The sequence below is a fragment of the Myotis daubentonii genome, chromosome 3 (assembly GCF_963259705.1).
Source record: "Myotis daubentonii chromosome 3, mMyoDau2.1, whole genome shotgun sequence".
Taxonomy (NCBI): Eukaryota; Metazoa; Chordata; class Mammalia; order Chiroptera; family Vespertilionidae; genus Myotis; species Myotis daubentonii.
In genome coordinates, this window is record NC_081842.1 from 184,135,687 (window position 1) to 184,154,335 (window position 18,649).

Below are 18,649 nucleotides of genomic sequence, written 5' to 3' on the forward strand. Positions count from 1 at the left end.
TAATATTAGGAAACACTGCGGCCTCATTATGTGCCAGGCACTCTTCTGAGTGCTCTGTGTTATTCCATTTCATTTGCCTTTAGTTCTAATAGCCCTGTGAGAAAGGTACATTATAACCTCCATTTTACAGAAGGATTTGAAGCATGATAAAACCAAGGCAGGGGATAAAATCAAGATCTTCACCTTGGCCTTTAAGCAGCTGCCTACTTCTTTAAACTCATTTATTCCCATTCATGACTTCACATTTTTATGTTGTGGTGACACCAAATTGTTTCAAGTTCCATTCACAATGTGCTCTTTTATGCTCTTGTGTCTTTGCTTGGCTAGCTTCCGTTGCCTAAAACATCTTTCCTTTAAAAAAAATATTGATTTCAGAGAGAGGGCGGGAGAGAGAGAAACATCAATGATGAGAGAGAATCATTGGATCGGCTGCCTCCTGCACACCCTACACTGGAGATCGAGCGTAACCCAGGCATGTGCCCTGACCAGAATTGAACCTGGGCCTGGGTCAGGAGGAGCCTGCAACCAAGGTACGTGACCTCTTGGTTCATATGTTGACACTCAACCACTGACCACACTGACTGGGCTAAGACACTTTTCTTTTTATTCATCCACATTTTGAGCCACCTCTTCCAGAGTCTTTCCTGACCTTTCTCATGAGGATAAAATGTCCCTCCCTCAATACATCTATCTTGGCTCCTCACCACATACTGTAGTTACCTATTTGTACATCTGTGGCTGTCACCAGGCAGCCATGCTCTTCTAGGCCAGGGGGCTATTCCTCTGTTCTGTGCACCAAGGTCCCAAAACAATGTGCTTTTAAGTGAATTGCCCCACTCTGTGGTAGGTTCTTTTCATCTGTTCTCTTTATATTCCATCAGTGGTCCTGTGGGATAGGTAATATTAGCCTAATTTTATGGAAAAGGAAATTTTGGAGACAGGAGTGGCTTGCCCTCAGTATCTAGACTAAGTGCTGGATTCTAACCACCCCTGTCTTACTCCAAACTCATGCCTTTCCCACTACACTTTGTTATCTTCTTTATATTTCAAGGTGTAACTCAGAACAGTTTTCAAGCTGGAGAACATAAAGACTTTACAGGAGATACATGAGCACAGAAATTGATACCCAGTGAATTGATATCAAGATCCTCATTTTCCAAAAAGTAGTTTTCCAAGATTCCTCAGGTAGTTAAATAATTACCATTTGACCACCAATTCCACTTCTGAGTATATATCCCAAAGAATTGAATGCACAAACTCAAGTAGATATTTGCACACCCATGTTTATAGAAGCATTTTTTCACAAAAGGCAAGGTGGAAGCACCTCAAGTGTGTGTCAATGGATGAATGGATAAACAATTGCTGTATAAATACAGTGGAATGTTAGTTCCTTTTCTTTCAACCCCTATACTTTGGCTGATTTCAGCACTATGGCTAGTGGTCAGTTCTGAGAGAATGCAGTTCCTATTTAGAGCACAAGGGGGAGTATGAGACTAAACCTTTGCAAAAGGTTTGGCGGGGGGGGGGGGGGGGGGGGGGGCGGGGGTGCGCGCGCGACTTATTTACTTCCCTTACCAAGCCCTATGAGAAAGCTAAATAGACAAATAGACTTCCTGTAACCTTCTGGACCCCCAAGGCTGTCTTCTGTTCCCTTTTTCATAGGGAATGGTACCACCCAAGTCAGAGTGCTCTCCTAGTTGCCGCAATTTCTTTTCTCCCCAATGTAGAGCTAATCAGTCACCAAATCTTGTCCTTTTCATTCTTTAACGCCCCACTGCATTTCCCAGCTCAGATCTCATGATTTCTTTTGTTGTTGTTAATTCTCACCCGAGTATATTTTTCCATTGATTTTTAGGGAGAGTGGAAAAGAGAGGGAAAGACAGAAACACATTGATTGGCTGCCTCCTGCACAAGCCCTGACCAGGCCTGGGTCAGGAGGAGCCTGCAACCAAGAGCCTGCAACCAAGGTAGGTACCCTTGACTGGAATCAAACCCGGGACTCTTTGATCCACAGGCTGATGCTCTATCTACTGAGCCAAACCAGTTAGGGCTCATGATCTCTTGACCTCACTGGATCAGCCTTCTCTTTGGTCTCCCTGTCCCCTGTATATTGAAAACTCCAGTCCATCTCCCATTGTGAAGGCTCTCTTTATTACCTCTCCTTCCCATTTTGCTGAGTGAACTTCAAATTGTCCTCCCTTTTTTTTTTTACACAGAGCAATTTAGTGTTCCTGCTTTCTCTTTCTACCCTTAACATATTCACACTCCTCAGGACCCTAAGTAAGACGAAGGGCCTTCTGTGCGTTAGGGTGTATCCTTCTTAGAAGGGAATTGTGGTTAGAAATAGCACTTTTTCTCTTGTAATAATCAAAGTGTTTCCAATTTACTGAGTGTTTACTATGTCCCTGGCACTTTGTCAAGTGCTTGCCAGTCACTATCTCATTTTCTTACTTGATCTTCATTGTGAATGACCCTGGGAGCTAGCTCTCACTATTGCTATTTCTACAAATGAGAATGTCAGAAAAAGTAGGTAATTTACATAAGATCACACAGCAAGCAAGTGGTGGAACCAAAGCTGTCTGGTTGCAAGTCTGTGCTCTTTCCATTTCACTAGATGGCCTTTCAGGGGAAGGAGAAGGAGAAAGTAATCAGAAGACCCGAGGCTACATAAACACAACACCATCTGTTCTCATATTGTTTTGCAACTGTAAGAGGATGGTTTTATATGTTGGCTCATTATGCCTGTGAAGAATGAATAATCATGATCATCACACCCATTTTGAAATGAGGAAACTAGGGTTTTGTGGGAGAAAGGGAGTGAGAGAGCAGGCAGCATACAATATTTGTTCTTAAGATCACAGAGACACTAGTTCTGGGTGATTGTAGAGATCAGAGTGTGGCCATGGGAGCCAGTGGCCGAGGTGATATGAAGAGGAGACCAAGGACTGAGGGATGAGGAAGCCACACGGCTACTGAAGTCACCAGGAGGATGGCAGGACAGGGGCTAGTGAGGATGACCAGGAGCCAGGAGCTGAAATCGTCAATGCATAGGAAGCAATTGGGGTCAGTGATGAGGAAGGGTAGAAGGTAATACGGCTGGAGCGCCAAGGAGAAGGAACTTTTGTACAAGCATGGAAGTGGCAGTGCTGGCCCTGCCCCCTGGTCCTTTGATGTGAGGGGAGTGGAAAGGTGAGAAGCCTTCTTGTAGAGGGCTCCAAGAGGAGTCTTGGAGGAGGGTCAAACTTCAATAAAGGCAAAAAACTAATCTGACTATTCTCTGAGGACGTAGAGAGTGTAGGAGTTTATTGACAAAGGGACAGGATTCTAGGGGTCACAGTAGAAAGGGCTGCCAGGAGATGGACAGTGGGAAGGTGAGTGGAAGTTGGGGAGAGAAGCTCAGGACAGTATAAGAATGAGTCTGACAGAAAAGTAGATCAGAGGGGCTTTCAATTGGGTGGCTCCCAAATTGGAGAGACAAATTGTCGATGGGGTCATAATGGAACCTGAGGGGGAAATGGTTCTGGTATCTGACCTCTAAGATTTGAGATGGGGAAGAGTGTGGGAAAGGACAATGATTCTAAACCAAAGCTGGCAGCTCGCTTCCATGACTTCAGGAAGACTTGAAGTCCAGGTCAGGGTGGGAGGGTACGGTGCTAATTACCTCATATACCCGCCTTCTCTAGTGGAGTTGGGACTTCCTGATGACCAGGCCAGAACGCCTTCTCACTCAAGGCCGCTGCTCGTAATGGGGAGCCCCTGGAGGGTTTTTTGTTGTTTTTGAGTTTTGTCTAACATGGTTGATGGCAATATGGTGACATTTAGAATGATCATTCAGGCTGCTGGTGCAGAGGATGGATTGCAGAGTGGAAGCAGGGAAACCCATTAGGAAGTGGTTGCACGAGTCCAGGCAAGAAGCGAGGAGGCCTGAACCAGAGAGAGCAGTGGAGACGGAGAGAAAGGGAAGGGATCGGTAGGAGGTGTTAAGGAGGTATTATTACAGACTGGTGGGATGTAGGGCATAGGGTAGAGGACAATGCCAAGGTATCTGGCTTAGTTTCCTCTTATAGTCAGCATCTCTCCCTAGGCTTCTGTGAGGATGAAGTGATGTGAGGGACAGGAAAGTGCTTTGGAAATGGCAAATCTCGGCACCCACCATCATCTACTTTCTCATCAAAGCTCTCTGATCACCTAGACAGTTCAGTCTGTGGAACGAGGCGTGAGGATTAAGATAAATCACATAGAGCCCTGGCCGGGTCACTCAGTTGGTTAGAGCATCTCCCTACACGCCAAGGTTGTGGGTCCCGGCACACACAGGAAGCAACCAATGGAGCATAAACGAGTTTAACAACAAACCGGTGTTTCTCTCTCATCCTCCCTCTCCCTCTCCCTAATCAATAAATTAAAAAAGATGAATCACGATTTTCACCCTGATATTAGGGAGCTCAGGGCCCCGGAGATACATGGACACCTGTGGGCAACAGAGACGGGGCGGGGCTAACACGAATCCCGCCCCTGGGCGGGGTGTGGGCGGGGCCTGGACGAGCCGTCGCTGCTGCAGCCGGAGCCTCAGCCCCAAGTCCGGGTGTGAGGACCTGACCAGACCCGCTCGGACCTGCAGCGCCCGCCTCCGCCACCCCGCTGCGCCCTCCGCTGCCCGCTGCCGGGTCGGCCGTCCCGCTGAGCTTTTGGGGAGCAAACTGCTCTCCCGCACCCAGAGTCCCAGGTAAGGGGCGCGGCCCCGGCGCCCCGCCCGGGAGGACCGCTCCTGGACGCGGGGCGCTGAGAAGCAGCTCTGGGTAGCGGAGGGGACCCTGAGGAGAAGGGGGTGGGGGAGGCCCTAAGGAAGGGGCACCCCTAAGGAAGGGGCACCGACGCAGTGAAGGGGCGTGTAGCCTGAGGAGGAGGCGCTGAGAGAGGGTCTACCCGGACCGTGAGGGCCATGGGAGCCCCGATGGCGGGGGGTGCAGGAGCAAGCAAGGGGGCGCAGGGGCTGGGGGAAATGGTGAACGGCCGCTGGAGCGCAGTGAGGGGGAAACGGAGGGTGTTGGGGGCGGGGAGATGCGAGGAGGGAGAGCTTGGGGCGGGGGCAGTGCGAGCTGAGGGTACCAAGCAGCAGAGGGGCGGGGGGGGGGGGGGGGGCGTGGAGGTGACCAGCTAAGGGAGGGACCTGGCCAGCGGGGGTCGTTTCGAGCTGGAGAGGAGAGAGGTGATGAGGGGAGGGGGCTCTGGGCAGGGCCAGGGCTGCTGGTCGGGGACAGGAGATTTGAGGGCAGAGAGCTGGGAGCCATGCCCAGCTGGGTACCGGCAAGGCGGGTAACCTGAGTGGGGGCGAAGGTTGGGCTTGGGGGTGGGAAGCCTGGAAGAATGGGGAGGTGGGACCTCGGGCTGTTCTACCCCACCGGCGGCCTGCAGAGGAAAGGGTGGGGAGCTGATGGAGGGAGAGGGTAGGGGCCTTGGATTTGGGGAGTGGGCACCTGAGTTCCGGTCAGAGGTGAAGGGTGGAGACGCACTGCAATAGAGCCGGCATCTGGTGGCTGAGTGGAGGAGCTGTCAGGGAACTTGGAGAGTTTCGGGTGGTGGGTGCGCTGGGTCAGGCTGGGGAGGAGGTATGAGAGTGCGAAGGTGATGGGGGACCAGAGTGGAGTCCATGGGAACCCAGGCTGTAGCAGTGTCTTAGCTCCTCAGAAGGCTGCGAATGGGACCCAGACACTGGACCCCATGACACGGCCACCTGTGATCAGCGTCAAGACGAAGAGAACCATGGACAGGAAAATTCATCCACAGGCTGACTATTTTGGAGTCCAGGTGTGAGAAGAGACTTGAAGGAGAGCAGGGCAGCAGCCTCTGGAAGCTACTAGAAATGTGGAGGGAGATGGGAGGAAGACAGGGCCCTCCATCCCAATTTCTCAGAATCCAGATGGAAAAGGGTGGGGGACAGTGAATGAAATTAGGTGTGTGTGTGTGTGTGTGTGTGTGTGTGTGTGTGTGTGTGTGTGTGTGTACAGGTGGATGCCCACCTGTTCTGTGCCTATAAAGGGTAGAAAACAATGGAAGTCCCTGAAAAGCCCTGTCTGTGGTAATAGAAGCCCTGGTGCTGTGTTAGCCGGAGGAGAGACATTTTGTTAGAGGATGATGGGTTAGGGATGACTTTCTCGTCAGGAAGGATTTAGCCTGTAGTAGAATAAAGTATGTTCCTATCAGAGGAAACAGTATGAGAGAAGGCTAAATTCAAAAATGATCTCTAGCCCAAGAGATAAATCCTCATTTTCTTAAGGGTTATGATATGAAAGGAGGCATCAGTAACCTATAGGATGTTTAAAAAGGTTTCCCATCCAAGCTTGAACTCCTTACGGTTCCTCTTCATCTCCCCAGAGTGCAGCACAGGGCCTGGCTCATAGTACGTGCTCAGTGAATGTTGACTGAATGAATAATTGAGCTGTGGTTGTACTACTGCCTCAATTTCCTTATCTACCCCCCAAGAATTATTGTGAAGATTATATATAATAATGTGGGGGGAAAGAACTTTCATAATCTATAAAGCACTGTACAAAAGAGAAAGACCACTATGTTATTATACAAGTGTGCCTACATTCTGTCAGTGACCACACCCATGGCTGTCTCCATCCTGGAGAAAGAAGGAAGTGAACATTTTCCAAGCTTCTATTTATGCAAGATAGAATGTATTAAAAATACCTGGCATTTAGTAGGTGCTCAAAAAATGGCAGCTGTTTCTGTGGGGAAACAATGAGGAGATATGCTGGGTGGTGGTGATGAGTTGTCAGTGGGGAATGACCTAAAGAAAGGTTGAATTAGAAAAATTAGTAGAGTATGGCTTTAGGGAGGAGGTTGCATATACTAGGGTGAGGTCCACATATGCCCAACTCCCTCTTTATTCCTCATTGATAAAAGTTCCCAATAGGAGCACCTCTTATAGGTCATATACTACCTACACGCTTTTCCAACATTCACTACGGTCTTCCCAATAATGCTTTTACAAGTGAGGAAACTGTGTCTTAGTCATGTGAAATTTCTTGCCAAGATCTCACAGATAATAAATGATAGACACAGAAACCGAATCTAGTTTGTTTGGTTTGGAACCCCAGGCTATTTCCACTACCCAGGATGACCTGAGATAAGAAAACATGAAGTACACAGACAAAAAAAAAAAGAAAAAAGATTAAGGGTTTTTATAAAGCACTCTCCCATAGACTGGTTTTAATTCTTACAACAGTTTGCCAGGGAGTCATTTTATTAACTCATTTTATAGATGAGGAAACTGAGGCCCAGGGTGTGATCTGCCTAAGGTTACACAACTGCTGAGAGAGCAAAGGCTCACCCCAGGTCTTCTGACTCAATCATATGCTTTTTCCATCAGGAGAGTTCATCTATTCACTGCATGTATTGAATTGATCTCCTCTTGCTGGATTTTTAGGGCTCTCTTTCCACTCCTCTCCCCTCCCCCTTTATTGGCTGAAGTTGGCTTCTTAGGTGCTTATTTCTGCTGCCTATCAGACTGAACACACTATTTGTTTCTCACACCAACTCTTAGAGGAGCCATTTTCTTCGTTGCCTAGCCAGGAACCAGGGATGACTTCCCAGATGGTCCCTGGGCCTTCATCTATATGGCTTGTCACGGAGACAGTGAGCTACCAGGCTCTATCATTTATGTAACTGTCACAAAAGAGAGGGAAGATGTGTTTGATCCTATCTCACAAGTGTGGTTCTGCATGTGCCGTGTGCAGGGACCTCTCTGCTTCAATCTGCCTCGGGCAGCTGCTCGCTAGGATGCTTTTTACCTCCTTCCAAGTGTCTGGGTAGCCCCATCTTGAAAAGATCCCTTTGGGGGCCTACATCTGAACGTGCCTTCCAACTGAACCTCTCTGCCCTCTGCCTCTTCCTGATCTCACACTACCTACTGGGAAAGCTACGCTGTGTGCACATAAACAGTGTGGCAAGTGCTAGGATAGAGATGCTCAGGGTGCTGGGGATGCTTTTTTAAAAAATATATTTTTATTGATTTCAGAGAGGAAAGGAAAGGGAGAGCTCTAGAGATAGAAACATCAGTGATGAGAGAGAATCATTGATCGGCTGCCTCCTGCATAGCCCATACAGAGGATGGAGCCCACAACCTGGGCATGTGCCCTGACCGAGAATTGAACTGTAACCTCCTGGTTCCTAGGTTGACGCTCAACCACTGAGCAACATCATCCGGGCTGGGGATGCTTCTTTACTCCCTCTAAAATTGTTGCGTTTTTTTTTCCTCTAAGTCCACTCTAATCTGGGAGTCATTAGATCACAGAAGTTCTGGTCATGACTTGCTATGTGACTTCGGACAAATCACTTCTCTTTGTGGAGCCTCAAATTTTGACCTGTAAAATGCAGGGGAATGGATCAGGCAGGAATTGAAACTGTTTTTTACTCTTGCCTAGCTCCTCACTCTCACACCTGTGGCAGACGTAGCTAATGAAGGCTGATTCTACGTGAGGCCACATGCAGTTTTATCTACACAGTGAAACACACTTACATACATTCTCTTGTTTAAAATTCACAGCAGCCTTGCAAGGTAGGTAATATCATCATATCATAGATGAGGACACTGAAGCTCAGAGTTTAAGTGACTTACCCAAGTTCATACATTTACATTGAGTTACTGGGAAAGCTGGACCAGGAGCTAGGCTTTTTGTTGTGATAAAGCCGCCACTCCAAAATCCCTCCTAATTCCAGGAATCTAAGAGTGTAAATAGCTGCGTCAGAAAAATGAAGACCAATAATATAACATTTACATTGATAGTCTGGCACATGGCAAATGCTCGCTAAACGTTTATTGAAAGGAATAATATGCCCTAAGGATTTACTATAGATCCAGTATTGGCAGGTGTAAGGATGGATACAACTCAGCTTATTCCAGGAGAGGAGGCAGATAGTTAATTGTAAAACAAGCTCAAATAATGTAGCCCAGATCAGGGAGTGGGTCGTTGAACAAGATTTGACTGCAGAGGTAAATTAAAGGGGCCAGTGAAATAATATTTATTGAGTACCTCACATGGGCCAGGAAATTATGCCAGATTATTTACATATTTGCACCACAGGTCTGTGAAATAGGTGGTATTTTCTCTATTTTAAGGTAAAAATGCTGTGGCTTAGAGAGGCCACTTGACTTGCCCAAGAAATTCAGCTGAGGAGTTGGCCTGGGATTTTGAACTTTCCCATAACACTGCTGCATGGCACTAGGTCTAGTCTCAGCCGGTAGCTATGAGGCTTGGGCAAATCCTCCTAATATCTGGCTCTCAGTTTCCTTCTTGATCAAATGGAAATAATAATTTTGTCATTTCAATTTTATCTCCCAGGTTTATTTAGAGGATAAAATAAAAGAACATAAAATTGAGGTATGGATCATATCTATGTTTTAGCAAAGTTACTCTTTAACCAGCAGTTCCACTTCTAAGATCGCTTCTGAGGAAATAAACAGGAAATTGAACAAGTATTTATGTAAAGAAATGGTCACTGTGTTTTAATCTACATATAAAAGCCTAAGCAGCCGAACAACTGAACGACCGGTTGCTATGACATGCACTGACTATCAAGGGGCAGATGCTCAATGCAGGAGCTGCCCCCTGGTGGTCAGTGCACTCTCACAGCCAACCTCCTGCGGCCCCAATTGGCCAGATCACTGGCCAAGCCAAGGGACCCCACCCTTGCATGAATTCATGCACCAGGCCTTTAGTTTATAATAATTAAGAATATAAAAATAACAAATATATAACATGAAAGAATTGGTCATATGACACATCCTTAGATGTAATATAATGTAACAGTCAATTGAAATAATATTTATGAAGAGTTTTAAAAGTCTAGTAAAATATGACAATGTTAAGTGAAAAGGAGCAGGGTACAAAACTAGTGAAAATATCTTAGCTGTTAAAATGTGCGTAGAAAATATAGACTAGAATGTATAGTATGTTATCATTATACACAGATAAAAATATAAACAGACCTCTATGCTTATATTTACAAAGACTGTCTCTGAAGGATTAATGAATTGGTAACATGTTTGCTGTTGAGAAGAGGGACCGGAGATTGGGAATCACGGGTGGGAGTTTTTTTTTTAAAGTTTTTATTTTTTTTCTTTATTGATTAAGGTATTACATATGTGTCCTTATCCCTCCCATTGCCTTCTCCCCCCCTCCCCCCAAGTGGGAGTATTTTGTTGTTTGTTTTTTCATTGTAAACCTTTAGGTTCCATATTACTTACTTTTATGCTAAAAATTAAGAAAATAATGCAAACTGCAGATGGTGATAAAGTAGTACTTACAAATAGTAAACATTTATTTGAATTATTTTCAATGTGTGTATTACTTTTTAAATTAACAAATAAGATACAACTTAAAATAGATGGCATTTTATTGCATGAGAAGTAAGGGAAGAAATACACTCAACATGTTAACAATGGCAGTTTCTTTTTTTTAATATACTTTATTGATTTTTTACAGAGAGGAAGGGAGAAGGATAGAGAGTGAGAAACATCGATCAGCTGCCTCCTGCACACCCCCTACTGGGGATGTGCCCGCAACCAAGGTACATGCCCTTGACCAGAATTGAATCTGGGACCCTTCAGGCCACAGGCCGACGCTCTATCCACTGAGCCAAACTGGTTAGGGCAACAATGGCAGTTTCTGAATGGAGGGGATGTCTGATCATTTAAAAATTTCTCTTTATACTTTTAAGCTTTTTTCTAAATTTTTACACTTTCAAAATTGGAATTTTCTCTTGTAAATTAAGATGGCTGGCAGCCGAGCAGAGGATAGTGTGAGGGCATTGTGGTTACTTCCCTTGTTTTAGTTAGAAAAAAAGCACAATTCCTTTGCCAATTCTTAAAATAGGCTCTGCATCTTGTACCATGAAAAACTGAAAAGTTAGGGCTATGAGACAGTTTAAGCACCCTTCCCTCCAATATCACTTTCTTCTTCCATGTGAATGCTGTGCCTCAGTTGCCAGAGGTCCAGGGAATGTTCTATGCCTGCCTGGTGAGGCTTGCCATGGAGCAGATTGATACAGGAAATGTGGCTGCGGGTCTCAGATAAAGGCTTGAGAGCTGGGAGAAAAGAGAGGAAAGAACAGAGGCCACCACAGGCTAGTGGTGGCATATTTAACGAAGTATTCTTAAAGGGCTTCTAATAAATTACCCCACGTATTTGTCTGACCTTTCTTCAGCAGAGCTTTAACCTTACAACTCACTGGAGAGGCTCATTGAGATAAATTCACCAGTCTCACTCCTAGCAGGAATTCCTAAAGAGAGTGACACCTGAACATTACCTTACATTAGGGCTCTCTTCCTACCGTCCCCTGACTACTCACCCAACATGTCTAAGTACCCAGCACTGAACACAAAAAGAAATTACATAGGGAGAAGCAGGGTACCTACAGCTGGTGAGATGTAGAAAAAGCAATTAAACATTCAAAGACTGTGGGACCAAGTGCTGGATTATAGAGTTCAGATTCAAGTGTTCGAGAAAAAGGGAGGTTGGGTGGCAGGTCTGAGAGGGCTGGGGTTCCAGGGAAGCCCTGGCATGTAATAAATACTGCTGAATGAATCAATCAATAAACAAAGGATCTATGTCTTGAAGGATTTAGAATAAGAATGACTTATGTTCACACCTGTGTGGGGTTTACCAGTTTATGAAGGTCTTACTCGTTGTTATCGTATTTGAGTCCTGTAACAGCTCTGTGAGGAGAGCAGGGCAGAAATTGTTCTCCCCATTTTCCAGATGATGAGATTGGGTCCCAGAGTGAGGATGTGGCTCTTATTAATTCAGGGCACACTTACTTAGTGCTGATCATGTACTAGGACTTGTGCTAGAAGCTAGAGAGGCAGAAACAAAGTACTTTAAGTCTCAGATGTTTGGTCTAAAGGAGGAGCTAGAATAGTGAACAGTCCTGAAATAGTAGAAAGTGCTGTTAGAGTGCCCTGGGAGTACAGGGCAGGAGTGCATGCCCTGCCGTGCACGGGTAGGGGAGACTTCATCGGATCTACAAGGGTGAGCAGGAGTTTATTAGGAGAAGAATGTCTAGGCAGAAAGAAAGAATACATATCTAATGGGACAAAAGCAAGGAATATTGCATGTTTGGAGTAAAGTGTGTAATCTGGTATAAAGTTGCACAGGTTGGTAGGGAGAAGACTTAGGGGAAGATAAAGTTTAGAGAGTTTATTCTCTGGTTCTTTGTCTAGTCGAACAGATTGGGCTTGATCTTCAGAGCTGTGGGGAGCCATAAAAGTTTTTGAAATGGGAATGATAGCCTTGTACAGGGTCTTTCCTGAAATGTTCATGTATTTGCTGTTTTGGCTTTGCCGACCCCGACCCCCCCCCCCCCCCCCACCTCACAACTCAGCTCAGGAGCTGCCTCCCATAGGAGACACTCCTTGACCACCATTCCTCCAGGTTCAGTTAGATGCTTCTTGTGGGCTTCCTTAGCCAAGACTTCGTTACTATGAGTTTATGTGCTTTTTTACTCTGATCTGTGGCCACTCAGAGAGTAGACACCATGTCTGATTCATATTTGTATTCCCCATGCCCAGCACAGGGTTTGACCCAGAGCAATGTGCTCAGTAAATATTTGCTGAAGGAATGAATGGGAGGAGCTGGGTTCCACCTAATCCTGAGACAACATTGGGACAGGTGCAGTGATGGGGTGATTCTGAGTAGTGTGTGTTTCCTCAGTGATTCTGGGGTGGGGAATGAGTATGTGAATGGCGGAGTGACCATTCAAAGGTTGGTGACACTAGAGATGTGTTCCTGAGTGACCACAGGTCTCTCCTGCAGATGGCTTCAGTGACCGATAGTAAAGCCGGGGTCAAAGATGCCTCCGACCAGAATTTTGACTACATGTTTAAACTGCTCATCATCGGCAACAGCAGCGTTGGCAAAACCTCCTTCCTCTTCCGCTATGCTGATGACACCTTCACCCCAGCCTTCGTCAGCACTGTGGGCATCGACTTCAAGGTGAAGACAGTCTACCGCAATGAGAAGCGAGTGAAGCTGCAGATCTGGGTGAGTCCCAGGCATCTTGGGCAGGATTGGCCGGACAGGGGACTAGTCTGCTAGTACCAGGGCTAGGGGCTGGGGCCGGTTTGGAACTTCTGGGTCTTACAGCATCCAACACTAATGCCATTGCTGGTCTTGCTCCTGGAGTGCCCCTTGCTGGTTTTATACAAGTTTTCTCTCCTCTGGAGGCTCCGTTGCTTCTGCTGCTTAACTATCCTAAGAGGCTTTGTTCTGGCCTGTATGAATAGGGACAGAAACTAGGCTTTGGAGCTAGCATCTACATCATAGGGCTATGGGTGCTTATATAGTTCCTAGAACATAGTTAATGCACAATAAATGTTAGCTATTGTATTCATAATCTATCACTGCATAACAAATCACTTCTAAACCTGATGGCTTAAAACAGCAATAATAATTCATTACCGCACAGTTTTTGTGACTTGAACATTTAAGAGTTTCTGGCTTGTAGCCTCTTATGAGCTTGCAGCCAGGTGTCAGCTTGGGTTGCAATCATCAGAAGACTTGAGTGGGGCTGGAGGATCTCTTTCAAAGGTGTCTCACTTACATGTGTGGTACTGGCCTGTTAGAAGGCCTTAGTTCAGTGGTTCTCAACCTTCCTAATGCCTCGACCCTTTAATACAGTTCCTCATGTTGTGGTGACCCCCAATTTCATTGTTACAAATTGAACATAATTAAAGCATAGTGATTAATCACAAAAACAATATGTAATTATATATGTGTTTTCCGATGGTCTTAGGCGACCCCTGTGAAAGGGTCGTTCGACCCCCAAGGGGATCGCGACCCACAGGTTGAGAACCACTGCCTTAGTTCATTCCCAGGTGGCTCTCTCCACAGAGCTGCTTAAATCTCTTCATGGCATGGCAGGTGGCTTCCCCCAGCTCTTGGAAAGAACCAAGAGTTCAAAGGAGAAGTGGCAATGTCTCTTATTGCTCAGCCTTAGAGTATTCTATTGGTCACTGATTCAATGTAGAAGGAAACTATACAATGGTATGAATCCTGGGAGGTGAGGATCATGGGGGACTGTCTTGTTAGCTGGCCATCACAGCTACTATTATTGGTGCTTACCAGTGGTACTAATAATAAAAATATATATATATATATATACATATATATATATATAGTTGAGATGATATAGCAACATGTAGATCATATACTTTTCAATAACGAATTAGCATTGAGATTAGAAATTTTGAGCATTTGTGATTTTAAGTATTCAAAATGTATTATTTATTATTCAACTTGTTAAATGTACATTAATACATAGTACATATATCTTATTGGTATAGTCCATATACAGTACTTTTCTTTTTATAAATTATTTCAATATATTAATATTACCTTGTAATTAACCCCAAGAGGCAGGTATTATTTTAATATACTCCTATTTTATAGAAGGAAAAATATTCAGTTTCAGAGAATATTAGCTTGCCTTAGGTTGACCACACAGCTATAAAGTAGGATTCCAGCTTAGATCTTCTGAATTTAAATTATGTGCTCTTTTCTCTATACTGTTGAGAAGCACATTAGACCTTATAGAACCTATATTTTAGATAAAAGTTTATTTTGTTCATTTTGTCTCTATTAAAAGCATTGAAGAATCATAAATCATTGGAAATGTCAGAAGCTCTACAGACCATTTAGTTAATTGGTTTTAGAAGTGGGGTCTCTGGATCAACAGTGTCAGCATCATCTGGGAATTTGTTAGAAATGCAAATTCTCGGGCCCCTTTCGAGCCACTGAATCTGAAACTCTGGGGTATGGCCCAATAATTTACATAATAAACGCCTAAGCAACCGTTATAGCGGAACGGCCAGAACGACCAGTAGCTATGGTGCGCACTGACCACCAGGGGACAGATACTCAATGCAGGAGCTGCCCTGTGGTGGTCAGTGCGCTCCCACAGGGGGAGCGCTGCTCAGCCAGAAGCCAGGCTCAGGGCTGGCAAGCACAGCTGCGGTGGTGGGAGCCTCTCCTGCCTCCACAGCAGTGCTAAGGAGCAGTGAGCAGGCGGGCAGTAAGGAGCAAGGGGTCCCGGACTGCGAGAGGGATGTCCGACTGCTGGCTTAGGTGGACATCCCCCGAGGGGTCCCAGACTGCGAGAGGGTACAGGCCGGGCTGAGGGACCCTCTCTCCAGTGCATGAATTTTGTGCACTGGACCTCTAATCCGTGTTATAACAAGCCTTCCAGGTGGTTTTTGAGAGAGGCTAAAATTGAAGAACCACTGATCTAATTTACCTCATGGTGAGAATCAATAAGCATTTATTAAGTACCTATTATGTGCCAAGTGCTTCTGCTTATGTTATCTGACATTTTCTTTGCAGCCAACACACAGCAGGGTGGGGTGTGTGAGAACAGAGGATATTTGGGGCATGGTGAGCTAGACAGTTTAACTACAGCAGGCTCTGAAAGAGCAGGGATGGGGTGCCGAGTTAACTTTTCTGGAGAGGCTATCAGATGGCACAACAAACAGAAGGTTCTTGCCATGGGTCAGAGAGTAAATGCTTGATGACTCCTTAGGGAGCTGAAGAAACTGTTAGAGTTTACTTTGTCTATGAAGAGAAAGTAAATGTAGACTAACATTTTCTATATATATTGACAAAATGTCTTCATTTGATCTCTACTTTAGATGGCCACATATTCCACAATTCAAAAGATCTTTAGGTGGCAATAGTCATTCTGCCCTTCTAAGGGGTTGGCAGTGGTGGCTCCCTCACTCTTCATTCATTTTTAGTCCATCGTGAGTTTTTGCCATTTTCCTGTGCCTGGTTAAGTGGCTTTATTGATTATACTACCTAATTTTAACTAAATGAACCCACAATGGATATGTGGCTTAAAACAGTCCTGCAAAGAAACCTCTGGTTGAAGACTGCACTAATTATAGTGAGCCCACATGAGCACAGAAAATGGCTGAAGTGATATTTCTCTGACTCCTAGCACAAGTTTATTGTCAGCCATGTTTTGAGGTAAAATCAGTGATGATCTAATTAGATTTGACATAGTCAATCACATTGCTTTTGCTAAAAAAGAAATGAGGAAAGGGTTTTCTTGGTGTGTGTATGCATATGTGCTTTTCTGTAAAAAAGTTTTCTGAACTGTTCATAAATACACTAAAGTTTAAACATTTAAATAGTATTTATGTCATTGTATGTATTTTAACATCTTTTGTGTACAGAAGAAGTATATATATACATGTAATTTAAGTAAATATACAAATATTGTGGGTGCTAGGCCTACATTTTTCTTACTTAATAGGGGTATAAATTTGGAGACAATTACCATAGACATTGAAAAGCCATAGATGGGTTTTAACAAGGTTAGATTTGCATTTTAGAAAAATCTCTCGTTTCAGTTTGGAGGGTAGATGGGAGGGAAGCAAAGAAGCTAGTAGTTTGGGTAAGTTATAAGGGGTTGAGCTAAGTCTATTAGCTTTATTGGGCTGCCATAACAAAACAACACAGACTAGATGGCTTAAACAACAGAAATTTGTTTTCTCACAGTTCTGGAGACTGGAAGTCCAACATCACGGTGCCAGCAGGGCTGATGTCTGGCGAGAGGACAGCTGCCTTCTTGCTGTGTGCTCACGTGGCCTTTCCTTGGTGTGTACACATGGAGAGAGTGAGGGAGCTCTTCTTATAAGGACACTAATCCTATTAGATCAGGGCCCTAATTTTATGACCTCAATTAACCTTAATTACTTCCTTAGAGTACCTATCTCCAAATATAGCCACACTGAGGGTCAGGGCTTTAATATGTGAATTTTGGGAGGATACAAACATTTGGTACATAACACTAAGATAAAAATGACATAGGAGTTGGAAATGAGGATAGAGATTTGGGACTAGAATTTACGGAATTTGATGATTAATTAATTGGATAGGGAGAGGAATAAATACATATCTACTTATATATATTTACTTTCGTAAGCAAAATTTCTACAATTTTTTTTTAAGCAGTGTGAGCTTTGGTAAGTTACTTCACTTCTGTGATTAGATAACATCTTCAGCAATAAAAGCCTGACAGGCTTGTTGGGGGATCTAAATGTGGTAACAGTATTAGGAACACAATAAAATTTAGGTCCCTTTCTTTCTCTGCTCTTGATCCACATGCAAAGAGTGACAGGGCCCCTCCCGAGGTTTCCCCGGACGTGGTTCTAGGAGTGCTGGAACAGTATTCAGGGACTCACTAGCACAGCATGAAGCATTCCTCTAAGTTTCTCCAGCCCATTTGATCTTACCCAGGGGATTTCAGAAAGCCATTGTCAGGGTGGAAGGTGGAGAGGGACAAAGAGAAGGTATGAGAGTTGTTGAGCAGGACCATTCACAAAAGGAGTTTCTCTCATATCTGGGGGATATTGGATGATGAAGCCATTGGTAGTGCCTTGTTCTCTGGGGTCCCTCCTCACATAGGGTCCTGAGAGCCCCCTGTGTATCCTGGGAGGTTAATTATTGTGGATCAGAGGAGAGAAATATACTGGGGAGAGAAGTCTTATTAATAGCGAATGAGAGCAGGAACAGGTGTGAAGGGAGGGAGACTTGGAAGCTCCACAGCAACAAACCTGACTAGAGGCCACTTACTGCTGGGTGCTGGTTGCCAAGCAACCCCTGGAGACCTGTGGGAAGAGAAGAGCGGCAGAGGGCCTTTCACTGCCTCTATGTGAGGCCCGTTGCAGGGGCTATTATGTCTGGTGCTGGTCAAGGGAAGCATCCCGTTCTGAGAGGACCAAGCTGACCTAGGACTTGGAGTCCTGGCTCTGCCCTACAGTTATTGTGTGATATGTATGAATGACCCATCAATTCCACAGGTTTGTTCCCCCAACTATCAAATGGAAAAAGTAATTCTTGCTTCTCTTCCCTTGTGGTTGTTGTGAAGATCAAGTGACGAAGTGGAATGGGAAGCCCAAGGAGAACTGTGAAGCCTTGAGTCGATCAGAAGGACACAGGATAGTGTCCGCCATGTGAATTCTTCTTGTATGTGCTTTAAATCACTCTTTGTGTCTTTCATACCTTCCCTCTGACTTAGGGAGGCAGTTACCTCCTTAAAGAATGACTGAGGCTAGAAATGTCAAATAGCTTCTTCGGAGCCAGGCATAAACTTCATTCTTTCATTCATTCAGTAGGCATTTATCTGGTGCTCACTCTGTGCCAGGCATTTTGCTAGCTTTGGGGAAACCCTCTTCCTGCTCTCACAGAGTGTACACTCTAGTAGGGGAGATAAATACTACGTTCATGAATAAAAAATACCCAGTTTTACCTGTGGTAAGGGCCCTGAAGGAAAATAATAGACTTGTTTTAAACCCAGGCACTGGGACTCAGAGCTCAGGAATCACTGAACTGTGACTTAGCTCTCATCCCCCCGCTTGCAGCTGGGGTTCTCAGGCTCGGTGTTCTCAGCCTTTTTTTTTTTTTACAATTTAAAAGACTAGTTGAGCTGATGGCCTTCTCCACACCAGCTCACCACAGGCCTGGGAAGTTGTGGCAGGGGCCTCCATCGTGGAAAGATAGAATATTCTCTTTCCCAATCCCACCAATGAGGCTTGTATGTCAAGTAGTGTCTCATGTGTCTAGGATTACTGTTATAAAGACAGGAA

General features: G+C 44.9%; 1 protein-coding gene across 1 annotated transcript in view; it reads left to right on the plus strand.

Moving 5' to 3' along the window:
- Positions 1-4,557: 4,557 nt before the first annotated feature.
- Positions 4,558-18,649, plus strand: part of RAB3B (RAB3B, member RAS oncogene family) — a 68,272-nt gene continuing 54,180 nt past the window's right edge. Inside the window, exons 1-2 of the mRNA XM_059689600.1 lie at positions 4,558-4,723; positions 12,819-13,046. Coding sequence (XP_059545583.1) covers positions 12,819-13,046 — 228 coding nt within the window. The 5' untranslated portion in view covers positions 4,558-4,723. The remainder of the gene's footprint in view (positions 4,724-12,818; positions 13,047-18,649) is intronic.